Raw genomic sequence first — 19313 nt, 5'->3', positions numbered from 1 at the left:
TGAGATTTTCTAAGAAGACAAACTACAAGAACCTCAGAAATAAAACATGAAACACAAACATCAAAAGACTATCCCAGTCTATGTCTTTCTTTCTCAGAGTAAAAAGGCTTCCAGGGAGACTTTCAAGGGAGATCAAGATGAAGTAAATACTGCAGTGAAAAGCTAGGCTTTTTCACTATATAAAAGAGCAGAGCACCTACACTGACAAGATGCACCTCATCAGAAAGGAACAGCATGTTCTGGAACCAGTATCTATCCAGCATGATTGAATAATGTCTTAAATTAGTTCTGACAGGGCAGACCAGGAAGACCACAACCTCCAGTCAATCTCATGTCAAGCCAACTATTACTATAGTCACATCCTCCATGTCTTCTAGAGGTATCTAGATTCTTCAACAGATTTCATCTCTTCCTATTAAATATATATATATACACACACACACACACACACATATATATATATATATATATATATTTGCAAAGGCATATCATTTTACTCCACAGAACATTACTGCAAAATACTATCTTGAGACTGAAAAGGGGCAGGAGTAAGCCCTAGCCAGGCCAACAAAGGGTGACAAAGACCTATTATTCCATTTGTTCTTGCACTGACTCTCCTACCACACAATTTTAGAAGCACAAAAATGAAGGTTACATATTCGTGTTTACTTCTGAAACTCTCACTAACCCAATCAGCAGTGGCATAAATGAACCTAATTCAGTTCATGCTAAAATACATTTAGCATATGCTAGGTCAGTTGCTAAGATACAAAAGATGGAATGGGAGCAGATGAAGAAAACAGATTATTTCTTAAACCACTGCATTGTTTCAGAATCAAACATATAAATATACTAACAATAACAAATGTCACCAGCATGTAGAAAGGTACTAAGAATACATCCTGAATCTGACGTCTGATATTTGGGCTAGCAGTTTGGTTTGGTTTAAGAATTTCTTTTCACACAACAGTAATCAATATAAACACCCAAACAAAATATTAATGTAACAGAAACACTACAAAATCAAATTCAAAAGAAAAAATACAAGTACAAAGGAAAAAAATTACACATCCATTGATCCTTAAATTATCATGTAAAGATTCATTAATTCCAGTCTTTGCACAATATCTAGTTAAGCTTACGTTAAAAATGGTCAACTCGCTGAATAACTGAAATATAGACACAAAAATCATTTTAAGAAATGTTCATGTACAATGAACTCCATCCAAGGCAAGAAGAAATACTGTTTAGCAGTTTAAGCCCATAAGTCTGAATTTATTCCTTCAGTATAGCAATTTCATTCTCAAGTGAAACCAAATTAAGTTTTATAGATGTTACAAAGAGACCACAAATTTAAAATTATAAATTCATCACAGATCATTCTCCACCACTAAGTTGGAGACTTACTAAGACTCCACTAAGTGGAGACACACTGAAGCAGTGAGACAACTTGTCAGTTTCTTCCCAGCATCTTGGCTGGATATAACAGATGTCAGATTCCTTCCATTCATGAAGAATTAAGTAGGATGTCCTGGTTTTAGGTCTCCTTCCACACCTCCAAGCAGCAAGTCAGGAAAGACTTCACCAAACACATTTGGCTTCATTCAGAGACAGATCTTTTGTAGACAGCTGAAATTGACTGTAGTTTCCACATTCAATGCATTCTTGCAGACAAGTATGTAATATTCTTGTGGTTGTACTTCTAGTCAAGTAATTGAGAATTGTGCAGCTCTATTATAGCAGAATAAATGCCAAAGCAAGAGCAGGAAGCCTAAGACAAAGCTAAAACAAAGGACTTTAAGACCGAAGAAAATGACCCAATTCTTACAGTTCTGTAAAAGACTGCATTCAGATTATGTCCCTTATCACTTGCCTAAACTGCAAGTGTTAATGCATTAGAAGTGCTAGACAAATAAAAAAAATGGATTGGGAACACTATCCAAAGACATCCTTCAACTGGTCAAGAAATTTGTCATGGTATGAGTAGCAAGTATTCTCTTCTGATTCAAATCAAATGCATTTTGCAAATAAATAAAACCACTAAAAGAAAAAAAAACAAAACAAAACAAAAAAAAAATTCAACACTACATTTTCACACTTGCTGTTTCCTTGCTTCCTTGCTTTTCTGGTCAAGTAGTGATCACTAACCATTAGCAAAAAAAAAAAATCAAAATTCACTAAGCAGAAAGGTTTGATAAAGGTTCATACAGAACTATACAGATCAGGCTTGGATGCAAGCAGACAGCAGCACTAATGAAAAAGCAGAAAAAAGTCACAGACTTCAGAAAATAACAATCTAGAAGGTCCTCCTATTGGAATGCTGAGACTGGCATATGTCTAGGAGAATTAGAGGAAATGGGCTGACAGATTGATTCAACAAAGCATAGGATAGTTGGGACTTTTATCTCACCATGTCAATAAAACACTTTATAAATAAACTAAAATTAAAAATGCATATTTTTAATCTATAAATAGAAGTGAAAAATCCATGCCTAAGAGCATGGAGATAATTTTAGGAAACTATAAAAGATATTTTGGTGTAAATAACTGGCACACCTTTGTATAATCCAAACTTGTTTCAACTGAAGTGGCAACAGGATTCTATCAACAAGTAAGTTACGTCAAAGAAAATAAACATGCAAAGTAAAGGTTCCATTGAACAGAAAACACCATCAGTAACATTAGGCACTTGCACAAAGTACCAACAGTGGTAAGGACTGCTTTTTATTGCACCCACATTGTGGCAGGGATTCTCAGATTCCCCCACACTCTTCCTCATGTACTTTGATTCTGAAATAATCTTGTAAACAATTAATGCAACCAGTCATGCAGGCAGACACTAACAATTTTTTTTTTGCAGGATCAGAAATTTTATACTACCCTCTTACTTGCCTTGCCCCTTGTAATGTCATATTTCACACCTTTAGAAATGACAGAATACTAAGAAGTCCAGCCCAACTTGTTTGTGGTTGAAATTTATACATGATTCTTTTTAAACTTTATTTTTTTGCTACAGTCTTGCTCCTTAAAAATCTGTAGTACATAATGTAGCCCTTGACATAAGTCTGCAGCCTCTGAAAAGAATTCTAGTGATGGCTTCAGCAAATGAAGTTATAGTGAGTTATAAACGTAATTTTAATTCAAGTAAACAAAATAAAATTTAAGTCCTTTAAGAGCGTTTCAGCTAGACTTCATCAACAAAAATACAAATAAATAAGTAATATAGTAACAGCCAATGACCAGAACATAACCAGCATGATGTTTATAAACAAGACTAAGACTTGTACAAGGCAAAATCAAAAAAGGGACTGCAAATTAAGTATTTTTGGCAAGGATCTGCTGGAAAAGATCATTAATCTCTGAAAGGTTTATTTGTATCCTGTGGCTTTATAAAATTGATCCAGCAACTTAGAAGTATAAAATATCTAGTTGTTTTAGACTTATTCCCCACCTCATAAACTAAGCAAAGGCTTTTCACCTGGATTCTTCAAACATTTGAGAGATTGCAAAGAATCCTATGAAGTGAAAAAACAAAAGTTCAATTCACTGTTTTGAAAAAGATCTAAGTTGTAGGCGCTGCTCCATTGGCATGAAGGAAAGTCATCCTCCCCTTAGGACAACATGTAATGAAAATTTTCTATTTTACATATTATTATGATTCTACCTCAGAAGCTGATACTCAGTTCTTTTAACTACATTCTAAAGAAACAAAAGCCTATCATGAAAATGAAACATGTTTCAGTTTTGGAGGAAGCTTTCAGATTATGAATCTCTTTCCATAAAAGAAGTATGATCAGTTCCCGTTTCTGGTAAAGACAAATCTTTCTGATAATCACAAGTCTCCTTGAAGTCCAGTAGTAGACAAAACATTTCTCTGAAGAAAAATACGTTTAGATTTTGAAATAAAACATCATCCTTCATGAACAAATCCATAATACTTTGCAGTTCACCAAGACAGCATGTCGGAAGAGGAAATTTGGGAATTCTGTCCAATGACTCCATGTTGGGCTGAAAATTAAGAACAGAACTCAGGCTGGTGTAATTGCAGCAGTGAGCTGACTATGATCCCAGGCTACAAGGTGCACCATGGTCACAGAAGACTAGTTAACTGAATGGCAGAATATATTTCTTAGACCAGCTACTGAGAATTAGAATATTTTGTATACAGAGACTACATTTACCTAGAAAATAAGTTATTACAAAGAACATAATTATAAATTAACAAAGAAGGAAACAGTATTGTTTCTTGTTTGTTTGTTTTCTTTATGAATACAACACACTCACACATGCACAAATGCTTCTTAAAGAGAAAAAATTTAATTAAATATTATCTCATTTGAGAGACTATAAGGACCTGATAGTTTGGTATGAGGCAAAAACCACTGCAGAGCTACAAAGTGAATGAAACAAATGAGGTGTGTAAATGCCTGCTTGCAAGTATTCTGGATAGTACCTTAATGAGTTTAAAAACTTTAAAAAATTCAGCATTCTTTCAGGTATGTAAGATAATTTTTTATTCCTGTTATTTCTTCCTTTTGTTTATTTGTTTGTTTGTTTAGCTACAATAAAAATTTGGAGGTCTCACCTTCATTTAACCATAGTATGGAAAGAAGGATCTATCTTGATTTCACTGTAACTGATATTCACTTTTAACATCCCAAGGTCCCAGAACTCCAGGCCATAATTGACTCATAGTCTTTAGGAAAACATCTCTAGAGACAGATACATCCAGCAAACAGCCTACTGCTGTGATGCTTCCTCTGAGAAGCACTGCACTGTAAGCAATAGAGAATATGATCCAGTGGAATAAGGTCACAGCATCTACGTTAAAACATGTCTTAATTATTAACAATAATTCTATCATTTCATATGATTTAACCATCATTTTCATCAAAGACAATAAGAGAATTATTCATTAGGTACTTGGAATACATAAGAACACACAAGCACCTTGCCAATATCAGCTTTACAGTTAGTTAAGCAATTGCCAAATTATATGGATATTTGCTCAACAGAAACAGTGTTTTCAGTTCTACGGTCACTACATCAGAAGATAAGTTCTTGCCTTTGGGTTCATCTTAAATATTCTGTTATTTATCTTTTCTTGTGATATTTTTTATCAAACTTACCTGACTACAGAGGATTTTCTCATATGTTAATTCATTTTTACTATTTTTGCGTCAATCACAATGAACAAGCTTGGAACTATAATGTCTGAAGGTGTAAATAAAGAGCTTCAAAAATAAAACATTCAAAATCTAAAAATATCCAATAGATAATGTAATACTTGTATGGAAATAGTTATTTACATTTCCCAAAGATAAAATGCATTGATTCAACCATTGAGGAACAAATATTTTTAGCTTTGAGTATTTTCAAGTTGAAAATAATAATAATAACAATAATAGCTTTACATGGACCATACAAATTTAAAGAAAAGTTATGTATTAGCTTTCATTTGTACCTCCAAAATACCACAAGTTTGGTTTAAGCTGGTAGAAAATTTGTCAAAATCACTTAGATAGTAATCTAATGCCAAACAGTTTCCTCAGTTTTTTTTAAAAAAACACAGAAATACTAGTTAATTCAAGTCAGCTTTAGTCACAAATATTCATCAATTTCAGCATTTCTTGCCTTTCTTTTATTCATTTGCCTTTACTCTTCAATTATTCATTAAAACATTTGGTATATTTTTTACCAAGATCTCTACTTAATACTAGTAACAAGTAACTTATCTTTTTTCTCCACAGCAGTTTTGATTTTGTTCTTTTTCAAGACACAATAGCTTTTCACTTGAGGAACACATAACTGCAAGGATCTACAGGATCTGTCCTGCAAATAATGCCACAGAGAACTAATTAGTTAATTCCATCATATACCAACCATACTCCACTTAATTGATCACTATTTCAATTAGAAAACTATTGCTAAACTTCACAGCTCCAGGGATTTCCATCTACTTTATAGTAGAAATTATTCATGATCAAGTTCATTTATTTGTTCTTGGGTCAAAACTGTCCTTGATCTCTTCATAAATATAATTAAATATCATTTTAACAGCCACACTTTTTAAAAACATTTACTCATGTGACTTTCTCAGTACCTGAAGAGTAAAGATTGTCTTTACTTCCAGTATCCCAACTCTGACAGCACTAGAACCTGTACAATACTATTAATACTATTCTCAATTGGAAATACTCTTAATATCTCGTACATTTATATATACACACACATACATAACCCTCAAAATTTGCAAATCTGTTTGTAAACTTTTAAAATTCTCTTTTCTGTATAGACTAGCAGCAGACCTCAAAACACTAAGAATTACTAACTAATAATATCATGCATAAACTGTACTCTTGTGTATATTTTACTGGAACCTACTAATTTCTGGGTAAACTGTTGGATTTTTTTTATTTTTTTTTTTTTTATTTCTTTTTTGAGTACTAATGCAGTGAAAACAGCATATACTCCTCCTGAAATTACATGTGAATTGAAGGGATCTAAAATAGGAGACCTGGAATATTTTTGCTTCAAATCAACTAGATACAATGCCCGAACTATAAATAGCTACCTATAATACTAAAAAAATACTTTCGAAAGAGAAACATAGAGGGTAAAAGAAAATGCTTGAAAACAGATGTAAGAAAATAAGCCACTGAAGTCATCCTGTTAAAATCTGCTGTCCACAGAACCAAGAACCACTCTGCCACCACCTGCTGTCATTCTAAGTGCATGTACATTTGATGAAACTCCAGTTCTGCCACTTTTTCCTTCTGTTTTGTTGTAGTTGCTTTGTTTTAAATCAAAAGCAATGTCCAAAAACATTCAGTACTGACAGATTTGTTTATGGCATTGTTTTACAAAAGCTCCTAACAGACAGTGATTATTTCATTGTTGGATGTATCCTTTATTTTATTAATTATGAGAAGTAACCGATGGAATGGTAAAAATAAACTTGTAAAGAAATCTAGTCTGAAATTTGAATCTCTTTGAAGCAAATTCAGTGATCATGGTAACAACTGAAAACTGACTCTTGCGCATCAGTGAAATAGGCATGGCTCTTTTAAAAATGTCACAAATCTTTCAGATATAGGCACCATGTTTTAAATTTTGCACATACAAAATATGTTCATGTTACTCAAATTACACAATATGGCAGTGTTATAAGTCTGAGCATTATTGTCATATAATGGCAGAAAAAAGAGCTGAAAGCTCACATAAGACTACTGACAGGGACAAATCTTGAAGAGACAAAAAGTATAAAACAACAGTTTTCCTGTTGTATGCGTTTGTGTGTGTGCATGTGTGAGAGTGCATATAACAAAAAATGTTTAGGAGTGAGTTCAGATAATAGCCCATCCATTTGTTCTCAGTTTCTTATCCAGTTTCATTACCAAAGGCTTTGATTTTAAATGCATGTTAAAATGCAAATTCAAATCCCATATAAACCATTAGTATGTTGACTGATTTGAGTCAAAGAAGTGAGAATTACTGCCAAATGTCTTCCTTTTATTCTACTTTTCAGCCTCTGGGTATGTAGGGTATTTGACTGTCTCAATTTTCTCCTTAACTTTATAGGACGGGTACAGGCCTGTTTTTCCTAATTTCCTATTGATTCCTTTTGAATAACCATCCCAGTGATTTCCAGCTACTCCAATTATATCTCCAGGTTCCATAGGAATTTCATCAGCAGTTCGTGGATGATGAGCATAAACAGCAATCTGGTTATGTGCATTCTGTCCCCCAAAGTAGTAGATATCATCCAAAGAATGAAAATATGCTGAAGCATCTGGATGCAACGTCTGCATAATCTCATAGGCGACTCGACAAACCTTGGAAATTAATTTAAAAAAAAAAAAGAGAGAGAGAAAACTTATAAATACTGTGCCTGTGTGCTTAAAATATATCATAGTCAGTAAACAATGTGTAACAACTAAATTTTACAAAAGGAAGAACAAGGAATATTCAGTCTATTTTTTGAAGAAGTACTTGAAAATGCTATGTATTTGCTAACAAGCAGCATGCAGCTCTGAACTGGGATTCTGCATAGACACAGCAAATAACTACTTGCAATGACGTACTTTTCAGTAAAAATTGTGAACTTCCAAATGAACACTAGCCAGTCTGTCTCTTAAAATGGTTAATTTGTAACTAAGCAAACTTAAAAGCAAATTTGTTTTCTTTTTTGACTGAAGTATATTTTACTTCTTGATGAACTTCTAGAACTTACATTTTCAAAGTCTACTCGTCAGTAATGGTAGTCCAGTTCCTGGATCTTCCTTTCTCCCTTTCCCAGAAATGGGAGTGATGTTCCCCCTTTTCCAGTCACTGAGGACTTCATGGGACAGCTATGACTTTTTGGATATGATGGAGAGTGCTTTGCAATTACATTGGCCAGAGGCCTTCAGGACCTTGGGATGCACGTCATTGGGCCCCACAGACTTGAACACATTCAGTCTCATGTGTCAGATGTCTGATTTGGTCATTGTGATCTCTCTGACTTGTAATCTAGATTACTATATTTTTCTCTGATTTTTATTACCATTACATTAGTAACAAGTTATTTCATACTTTGTGGTTGTTTCTGATATTTTGTTCTCTGCATGTGTGCACCCAGTAAAGAGGAAAGACACACAACTCTGTGAAAGACTTTAAATCTTTTCAGTATGAGTCATCTTAGTAAATCCTTCAAATCTGACAAAGCATGCAAAATTTCCATTCAGTAATTACTTCCACAGCTATAAAGCTGTGAACCTAGAAAACTAACCTGTCAACAGCAGCAGGCAAAGAATCCACATAAAGAATTACATGTGAAGCTAAGTAATAAGTCTCTTATTTTTCTTCATAGATTTACTTGCTTTGTAAACTATATACTTACAGATACAATGCAAAATATAGGACTAATAAACCCCGAAAGAAAACAATATTATCAGGAAAAATAAGTCTCGCAGACAGAGCTACAACTTCATCCAAATGAAGACAGAAGAGACAAAATTGCTATTTGTTTTAATGTACAACCTTAATTCTGCAATTGTGTTGTGATTTGTGGCTTTTTCAGGCATTTCAATTATTGTGACACATTACAGTGTCAAGGTAGATCTGGCCTTCTCTTGGCAGGCCTAATTTTTAAACAACAAACTTCTACTCAGTATTCATTTAGCCTTCATAGCACAAAGAAGAACTAATACAGGATCCTTCCTAAAAAGTTCAATCCTATTCAAGTATATACTAACTTTCTAAAAATACCTCCGTAGTGAACACCTTGATTTCCCCCTCCCCCTCAAGGAAAATGGAAAAAATCCAGTATAGAATAGACAGTCCAAAATCACACTGAAAACAAATTCTCACTCTTTTTCTTCACACAGATTACATACTGGATGAGTTATCTTTAGCATGGCATTGCTGTGATCCAAGATTCTGACAAACTGTTTGTTTCCTTGATGAAAGGATAGTGAAAGTAGATATGTGTGTGTATATATATATATATATACACACACACACACACACACACACGGTACACATCCAACAAAATTGAGGAGTATGAATTATTAATGCCAAATAATCACAAAGAGTAAATGAGGTTGGACTAAATTACTGTCCCAGCTACTGAAAGTTACAGTTTAATACAAGACTGCCTAGACTTCAGCAGAATTTTACACACTTCTTGAAAACTGCCATTCAGCAGAAATATCTACTGTTAATGCACAGAGATGGAGAATGAGGATAGAGTTCAAGGATACTGTGCAACTCAAATGTACTCCGAAAGAGGGGTTAATGCCAGATGACCTCCAGAGGTCCCCTTCGATCTTCATCAATTTATACTAATTTATTTTAACGTATATTCTTCTTTTGAAACAGTTACAATTCATATAAAATATATTCTGTCAAAGCAACTGTAAAACCTAAACTTAAACACTGTTCTTCTATGCTTATATCCAGCATATTTTCAACATAGCTGTCTAAATATAATAATAGCAGATCACGTCATAAATTTTTCATGCAGTTTTTTTTTTTCTTCTTTTTAGTGAAAAGCACATAACACTCCCTTTAGAATATGATTTTTTTATTTATTTTTTTTACCACATCTGACATACACAGTCCTAGGTCTTAGCTGATTATCACCTTGTCAGTATAGGTGAATAGAGCATTTTTTAGAAGTGGATAGCTTCTCACAGGCTTTTCTTACCAGAGATTTTTTAGTTTGGAGTTTATTCATATCTTGCCCTGAAGTAGCCAACAACCTTCAAAATAACCTTCAAAATATGCTTTTTAAGAAGTAGTCCTTAAAAAAAAAGCCCTTGGATCTCTAGAAACATAATAGTCTCTAATTAGAAATTATATTTCTCCTTTCCTTGTCACTCCTGCTATCAAGTCAAGCAACACGTTCAGAATTATTTTTACTTACTTGCATGCCTTAACTAAGCTGTGTAGAAACAAATATACAAGTTAAATATTAACTTTATGTAAAGCTAAAAAAAACTTTTTTCTTAATTGAAATGTCATAATTAAGCCAATAACTTCAATAGGGGAGAAGTTATCAACCAGTGCTAAGTCATCTCAATTTTAACATGTTATTAAAAATAAAAAAATTAAACCCACAGAAGTCCCATGAAATTTTCATCAGAGAGAACTGAGACCAAGGTAACAGAAGCAAGAAAAGGAACCAGTACATATATTCTATACTGTATTTATATTGCAGTTTACCTGGGATGAAAATGTACAGACCAGGAAGTCTGCCTGAGACAAAAAGTGGATATCCAGAATAACACCTCTTAGGGAGTTTTCAGTGTATCGATTATGAAGCCCCGCTGACCAAGATATGGAGTTATCACTGATAAATTCATAATTTGGATACCTATGAAAATATAATACACCGTTAGCAGTAGAGTCTGGTGGTGTTAAGAAACATCATCTTTGCAGTAAGATAAGATAGTTAATGTGAGTCTCTCCTTTACACTCTAGAATATTACTACGCATTATATTACACAATGCATACCCTCAATTTGTCAAAACGAACTTAAATAAGAAAGTCAAAGATATGAATGTAAATTACCAGGAAGTGGATGCTGTACTCTGTTAATCCTACTGATTTTACATGAAATGTACACATTTAACTTTCTCTACTACTAAATGGAATACAGGACTGTCCTTACTAAACTACTAGAGTAGTTTATTTTTCCAACCATGCTACCAAGTTCAGGTATTGCCATTCTCATGTTACCTTTGTCTTAAAAAAGTTTTCATTCCCCTGCTGAATAGAAAAACCCATTATTTTGTACAAAAGACAAAATTTTGGAAGTAGAAACAAGAGTTATTTAGTATACAGACAAATAAATAGCACTGAAAATGACAATATGCTAAATTGCACTACTACTCTGAAGCAAATACATTTAAATTCAATACACCTAGAGTACTTATCCTAGTTTCCAGTCAGGGCAATAAGCATTTGTGAGATTGTTTATATTCCATAAACATCTGAAGGAATGTTATTCCTTATGCATCTGCTTTCTTGTATTAAACAGAAGTTTTTACCAACTTGGCAAAATTTACTGAACTATGGAACTTAACAAGTCTGTTTGGGAAAACACAGGCCATATTAGGAGTAAATGAATGCATACATGCACTCACAGGTTTGAACAGTTACATTTGCTATGAGAGCTAGGGAAAGTTTTTTAGAGCCACGTTCTAGAGAGCTATTAGACAAATAACAATAAAGGGACCAAGACAATGGTACAGACCAAGAATCCCACACACATTAAAGACAAACCTTACATTTATTCATCAATAGAATGAAAAAAACCCAACATATTTTATGTGGTGAATATACATACATATGTATATATGTCATCCATAAAAAGAATTTCTAAGAGAAAAATGAAAAGCATAAAAGTTGAAATTCTGTACTGTATAAAAGATCATAAAACAACAATACCAAGACCTGCACCCACAACAGCCAGAAATGGTGAAACTGTAAATGGTAATTAGAAGGAACAAACTGTAATACAATCACAGTTCATCTTACTTGGATTTGGCCTCTTGCAATAATGAAGGATCATCTGTAGCCAAATATACTCTCTTTTTATCAACATGCATTCGACGAGCAAGAAGTTCAAACCGCTCTTCAACATGCACCATATATTCCTCAATGGGATGAAATGCAGCCTCTGTTCCCACTTTGTCTGTCCTCCGAACATGAACACTGGAAAAGGACAGAAACTAGGAATTCAGTATACAAACACAACACATACTTAAGTAAGTGAAATTTTAACTTTAAATTTCATGCTTATGCAGCAAATTGAACCTGTACATAAAACAAGGAACAATTAGAATTATTTACTGATATCCATCAAGACGTGCTGAACTGAGAAATTAACTGCAAAATCTGAAACATATGTCAGATTTTTCAATAACATGAAGTCTACTGTCAGCCTCCTCTTGAATGCAATATAGGAAGGCTGCTCTTTAATTCCTTCTGATTTAATATGTTTGTCCACAATGTCAGAGGCAGATGCTGGTGGTATGGCAGTAGAGGCTGAACCTTCCCATCAATACTTCATTACACGTTGCTGCTGTGAAACAGATGGCAGCAGAGGGGCAGTCTGACAATACGGCACCTGACATGGAAGTACATACGAAGCAAATCTGTGTAACTGAATTCCTCCACACAAGAAAAATTGCACCCACTGACACTCATCGATGCTTGCTGAATGTTTATGGTGACCTAACACTGAACACAAACACGGTGAGGTAGTGGGTGATGCACTTCAGCATCAGGGTCAACAGTGGCAGGTGGTCACCTCCACTGGTTCAGATTTTTATGGAAGTAGTATGCACGTTTTTGCTCAGCACTGGTGCAAAAGCTAATGGTGGTGAATATGTTTAAAACTAGTGTTTTGTAGCTGAGAGTTTGCTCTACCAAATAGTGTTAACATGTCCTTTTTTTTAATCTGTTGTAGTTTCCAAGGAAATAAATAGGAGGCATTAATTTTGGAGCGACCTATCTTGTAAGGAAGGCAGGGAGTAACTGAAAGAAAAAAATGAAGGAGGTTCAGTTAAAACATACTGAGATAATTTCTGCTGATAAGAAAATACAAGTGTAATGCTTGTTTAATACATAAGCAAATAAGCAAATAGGAATATTTGCATCATAGGTATACTGGAACACCACTATAAGGCAGGGTTTGAATGAAAGTAGTTAAAATACATCTTCCTCCTACTCTTGAAACCTAACATGTCTTAAGATCTTCCAGTTGAGAAGTGGCCTACCAGGTCAATGGTCAAAAGCCATCTAAAGAACTAACATTTGGACAGAACTACTATAGACTAGAAAAAGAAAGATGAAGGACTGAAAGAAAAATATAATAAAGGAAGCAGCAGCAAAAACTGTCACATCACAAGGCAGTAAAAACGTTTCTTCCACAAGCTGTTCTTCATTGCACATTGGTACTTCCCTGCTCCCCACAGCTCCCCACACAGTCCTTTCCAATCTATAAATGCTGCTAACAACAATTAAAGCATCAGCAGAAAAGGCACACACCGTGCTCAAGTGCAGCCAAGAAGAAATTTACTGGACTGTGGCACTCAATTTCCCCATTGATAAAGGCTATGAACACTTTAAAAGAAAACACAGATAGAAGAGTGTCTGGAATACAAACTGCTAGACATTAACGCGAATGTAATTCAATGTTACATTTCTAGATATCAAAGGACATTTAAATCTTCTACTGAACCTACATCTATTTCCAACTACAGAACAAGAAGTATGCTTGATGAAAATGAATACTTGTGATCAATTTGTATTATACACAGCTTATTAATAATGATGACTTAATCTAAAAAGTACCCCCCTGCTCCCTCAAAAATCTTCAGGCTCTTGGAATACCATTATAAAAAAAACACTTATGAATAGGAATAATTGTATACACATTAGTGCACAGACAAATACAGAAAACTAGTACCCACCCAATCACAGGATGTTTGAAACCGAGTTTCCTTGTGGCTTCCTCTATTTCTTTTTCTAGCCAAGGCTGTGGACGAATCAAGTATTTGACAAACTGTGAGACCCACCATACTGCAGGATCCCCATGAACACGAATTAATCTATCAGCCAGGTCTTCAGGGACAGCCAGTGGTAAATAAGGTGGCCGTGGATGTAAGCTGTCAACAATAGGGAGCTCCACCACCTGTACATCCTTATCATTAGCCTCACCTGTATTAAAAACAATACCAGGATAAGTCAGATAGTTTACTAATCTGTAAATCTGAGCTTTATCATTGCCTTGTAACATCTCAAACATATCAGCTAAACAAAAGCTTCAATTTCAAAAACATCACCAAACACTTTTTCTACCTTTAGCAGAATACAATTTAAAAACAAACAAACACATACAATTTTAGGCTAGATTTATAAACTGAAATTCTCTTTTCTACTAGAACAGTGTTTTTTAATTCATAGCAGCTGACAATCAAAAAAAGCTAAGAAGTGTTTCTGTTCACATATTCATACCTGTTTTTCCTTTTTAGTATGACCAGAGGACTACTATGGAGAAATGTTTACTAGAATATAACTTGCTAACTAAAATGCTTCAATTCAGTTGCTTAAGACAAAAGTAGGTGAACTGTTTAAGACCCAAGAAACTGTTAAAAAAAAAAACAAACAAAATTATATCGTCCTACTCTTTTTTTTTTTTTGTATGTAATTTTCACTTACCTCCAACTTTTCAAATACATTTTATTACAGTAAATCCCAGCTTTTCTAACATCAATTGGAACCACTGAATTTACTATTCTGCTGACAAGACAATTCTTGTCTTGAAGAACTTAAGCTATGAAGATAAGCAGCCAACTATATAGATCAAGGAAAACAACCAAGCACTACAGACACATGATTTACTTACACATAAGAATTTGTTATCTTTTAAATGCCAACTAAAGCAGAACATACAGATGCTTTAGATGGGACTTTCACTCAAACCTAGATTACCCTTATACGTGTCTAAATAACTAATCTTTACCCTCTGTCTTGAATTATACATATAACATTATCAGTGAATTTGTATTTTAAAAATTATAGTTCAATGAATTCTTGAAAGCTGACGCTAACAACAAATGAGCAGCTCTGACATTCTTTCCCTCTGGGCAGCCCTGCCTTCAAACAATTCATCCATAAAACCATACCTAGAGGCTACTGAGACAATATTCAAATGAAGCTGCAGGAAACTTTGCTTCAGGTTTCCTGTTTCAATTAATAATCCATCTTAATGGTTTGGAGGTCTCATTGGAGAAAATACCATTATTTAAGCATGTAAATTGCATTGTCCATCGTGTAACGCAGAAATAACTTCTAACTGTACTGTGACCTGTCCTTAATCTGATTTAATCTGTTTTTCTTCTTCCATTTATTGTTCTTTTATTACTTAAAAAAACACCAACAAACAACAACCTCAAGCATCATTCAAAATCTATAGGTGAGGTGACTGTCAACAACAACAACAAAAAGAACAAACACAGAGGAAAGAATATTTTCTGTCAACTCAGAAACTAAAAGCTCTGATTATTAGTCCAAAGGGTAAGCTGTATATAGCCATAATGGCACTGGGGTAGTAATGGTCTGAGGATGTCACTCTGTATCACCTGCATTTCTAGAGTGAAAACCATATGCTATGAAAACATCTCGTTAGTGTCATAGTCCCTTACTGAAGGATGTAGTCTATACAATTCTCTGCTGAAATTTCTCAGCATTTTCCAGATATCCCAGGGACACCAAAGCCACTTTTACTGCTGCCAACCACTTTCTTCATGATATAGTGGAAAGAGAGTAAAGAACAATGTTCTGACATTCCCTTATTGATTCTATTGAACCTACAGACCCAACTAATCTTAACCATCAACAGTATCAGTCATCCATCCTTAAGCAGAATTCCTGAGCCAAAATTCCTTTCCGGAGTAAGAGAATCACGCAATTTGCTAAGCCAGTACCAACAAATAAAATGGCTATAATCAGAAGTGCAGCACAGCACCTCTCTTACTGTTTCACTCTTAATTGTTTTGTCCACAACTTAACCTTCTCTGCCCATTGTTAGTTTATCTATTCATCTGATAATTGCTACGTGGCCTACAGTTATTATTAATATGACACATCACCATGATGAAGACACATCTCTAGATTTACCTTTTTTTTTTAAATATGAAGAGCCAGTTGTACTTTTACAATCAAGTACATTTTCCTACAATTACTCAAACCATTATAAATTACTATTTTAAGACCATTTGGAGGGGGAGTCTGTAAAATCCAGTTTTAAAAGTTCACAATTGTTCACATTAAAGTTAACTGTGATGAAAAAATAATATAAGAAATTCTAATGTTCAGTATGAATTTAGAGGAAAATGTCAGTCATCTACATTTACACTACAGCTACTCAATTTGAAAAATACCCAAAAAACATTTTAAATACATAGGAAAAAAAATAAAACTATGCTGATGGTTTTTTTTAAGTCTCTTATGATGTTGACTAGAAGAATTTCATTAAAGTGAATGCTCTGTTTTCTTTGTGATAAAGCTATCTGATCCTCCAAACATGAATGCCCCTCTGAATATTTGTTCTTTTCTAGCAAAATGGTTCAGTCCATAATAAGATTGGATCAACATATTGATCTACAAATAACAAGGCTTTTAACTTTGCCATTACTTTTGCAACTAGAAGTTTGAGTCAGTTTCATTTATATTAAAAGGTACCTCAAATATGGTTTTGTGTATGCGTGTATATTCCCACTGAATACCATTTTCTTCATATTTACATTGTTTTATACTTCAGACATGCTTTATTATTTTAAAATTCATGAACAACAGCTTCTGCTTACATTTCAATTCCCACAAAACCCAAATTCATACCTGGCTCATAATACAGTGGAAGACTGATGGAGGATTATATTTAAAATCTGAAATTTGTATTAGGAAAAAAAAATCCCTGCCAAAGCAGTAGCATCCTCTTAGTAGGGATGTTATTTTTTCAGTAGAACGAATAAATAAAATTTAAACAATGTTTATGCATAGAATTGCAGTCACAGCTATTATGGTTCACATAAGGAAGAGCTACCAGAATAGTCCTACACGATTGAATTTGTAATAAATAAATAAATAAATAAATAGAAATTGAGTTAAGTGAGTTAAGTGTTACCTGACCAGTGTCCAGTGGTTGCACCAGATCTGTCAGTACACGTCTCGCTTACAGGTCTAAATACGGTTTCCCAGCCACCAGTAGCATATCGCCAATTCTGAGACTCTAAAATGAGTGTTCGCTGAGTGCCATAAGCAATCATGAAGCAGTAGACTACATGATGAAGCTGACAACCGTAGCCACAACCTTTGTTAATATTACAGACAAGTTTCTTAGCTTTGCTGCAGTCCTTCGGGTTCTGTAAACATGGATGAAAAAGTAAAGTTGAAGAGCAGGCATACACAAAGACATACATACTTTTTTGTGAAAAACTGACAAATGCCATAAATCACACAAGTCATCCTGCCATAGTACATCTCATTAAAATGAATGAGCAAGCTTCAGCTCCATGAAAATTTTATGCAAGTTTTTCACCGTGAACACAAACTGTTATTGAGCATACTTCACTATGTACAATAGAATGTACAATAGAATATCTTCAATCAGTTTATCACTTGTATATCTGTTGGAAGAAGCTAATACTTGTACTCAGATTTTACATACAACCAACATGATTCTCTAATATTTCTACACATCATTCATGTGTAACCAACATAATTCTCAGTCTTGGAATGGTCTTCTTTTAATTTTCTTTTGGTATTCCTCCAAGTTTGTCAGTTCTCTTTCAATGTCTATGCATTACATTAAAAAAAATAAAAAAAGAAAAAAATCTCAATTCACCTGGCTACAAAATAAAACATTTATTATTGGACTGGTTCCCAGACTAATTTACTACACACCATATACAGAATACAAAACAGATAGCCGAATAGATTGATAAAAGACAGTACACACTATCCATAAAATAATATACTATACTTCCAAATGTGCATGGGATGTGAATGCTAAGTATATTTAAATATATCAACCATTAAATATTTTTAGATATTTGAATGTAATGGCAACAAAATCTATGTAAGCTTTCCATTATGTTAAACATAGATTTCTGCATATATTCGCCCTTGCATTCTCTCAAAATATTTCTGCATTCCTAAAAGCTTTTTTCCCCCATATAAAATCTCTAGGATGTAAATTTAGTTTTCAGTTAGCCTGTGAAAATACTAATATTTGGAACAGGAATAAAAACTTTCTTATACCAAGAAAAAAAAACCAACAACAACAAAAAAAAAAACAACCAATTAACTTCAGTGTTAACCCATGACATTCAGAATTCAACTGTGTGAAGGAAAACAATTCAGATCTGAAAAACAAACGTCACCATCTTACTTGAAGATTTCATTTTCTCATTTTAAGGGAAAAGCATCTTGGGTGGCCCACTAAATGGAATGGACTCAAGGGTAATGTGCAATTATCTTGCACCTTGTTAGCGTTTGGACATTCCAGCTCCTTCTATCCCAAAGAAGATGTGCAGCAAATGCAAATGCCTTTGTATATCTAGATTATAAGGAAATTGGTAGATCCAGGTTTCCGCAACAAGAAATCTATCACCGTATTTTTTTCTTATTGCTTAACAACCTTCGTAATGAGGTACAATAGGCCATTAGCAGAGTTAAAAAAGTATGGCTGACATCATCTTTACTGCAGCTGGGAAATCATGCATTACTTTGCAGCCCTCAAAACTGCATTAGTACTCACAGAAATAGTAGTGTTTAGTCTTGGATTTAATTAACATTAATTGATTTGCCTGTTTGAAGGAATAACCTTGAATAGTTTCTTTTAAATAACTGACTTAGGTTGCTACTTTCTCTTACTAAAAATAACTCTCCTGAACTCATTTAAAAATTATTTTACCTAAGATATGCTAAACAGGAACCATCAGCCTTTAAATAAAGTTATTTCTAGTATCTGTGATTCACCAGAGAAAGGCTGGCACTACAAAACTTTACAAGAAGACTAATGAAACTGAAAATGAATTCCATACTATCATGATTGACCACTTCAAATATTTAAGTCTTGTTAAATTCAACCTTAGCTCAGCAAGAGCAGAGCTGTTCAACTCCTTTAATTTAAGCAAGTCTTCTTATAAAGAAACTAGACTGTTGTATCCTACTTGCTTTCTCCATGGAAAGACTTTGTAGACATTCGTACATCACATGTCCTCAGCTCTCTTAGATTGAAATCTACATCTGTTTA

The 19313-nt window shown here is 33.9% G+C and overlaps 1 protein-coding gene across 4 annotated transcripts in view; it reads right to left on the bottom strand.

Moving 5' to 3' along the window:
- Positions 1-3041: 3041 nt before the first annotated feature.
- FUT8 (fucosyltransferase 8) overlaps positions 3042-19313 on the bottom strand; it is a 69358-nt gene continuing 53086 nt past the window's right edge. For all 4 annotated transcript variants that reach the window (XM_072337641.1, XM_072337643.1, XM_072337642.1 and 1 more), the window contains 5 exons: positions 17181-17418; positions 13966-14212; positions 12026-12202; positions 10708-10858; positions 3042-7835 (listed from right to left, as the gene is read on the bottom strand). In XM_072337641.1, the coding sequence (XP_072193742.1) occupies positions 7518-7835; positions 10708-10858; positions 12026-12202; positions 13966-14212; positions 17181-17418 (1131 nt within the window). In that variant the 3' untranslated portion in view covers positions 3042-7517. The remainder of the gene's footprint in view (positions 7836-10707; positions 10859-12025; positions 12203-13965; positions 14213-17180; positions 17419-19313) is intronic.

This window comes from Excalfactoria chinensis, chromosome 5 (genome assembly GCF_039878825.1).
Source record: "Excalfactoria chinensis isolate bCotChi1 chromosome 5, bCotChi1.hap2, whole genome shotgun sequence".
In the NCBI taxonomy this organism is placed as follows: Eukaryota; Metazoa; Chordata; class Aves; order Galliformes; family Phasianidae; genus Excalfactoria; species Excalfactoria chinensis.
Note: the sequence above shows the minus strand (reverse complement) of the source record. Positions and strands in the feature narration are given on the sequence as shown.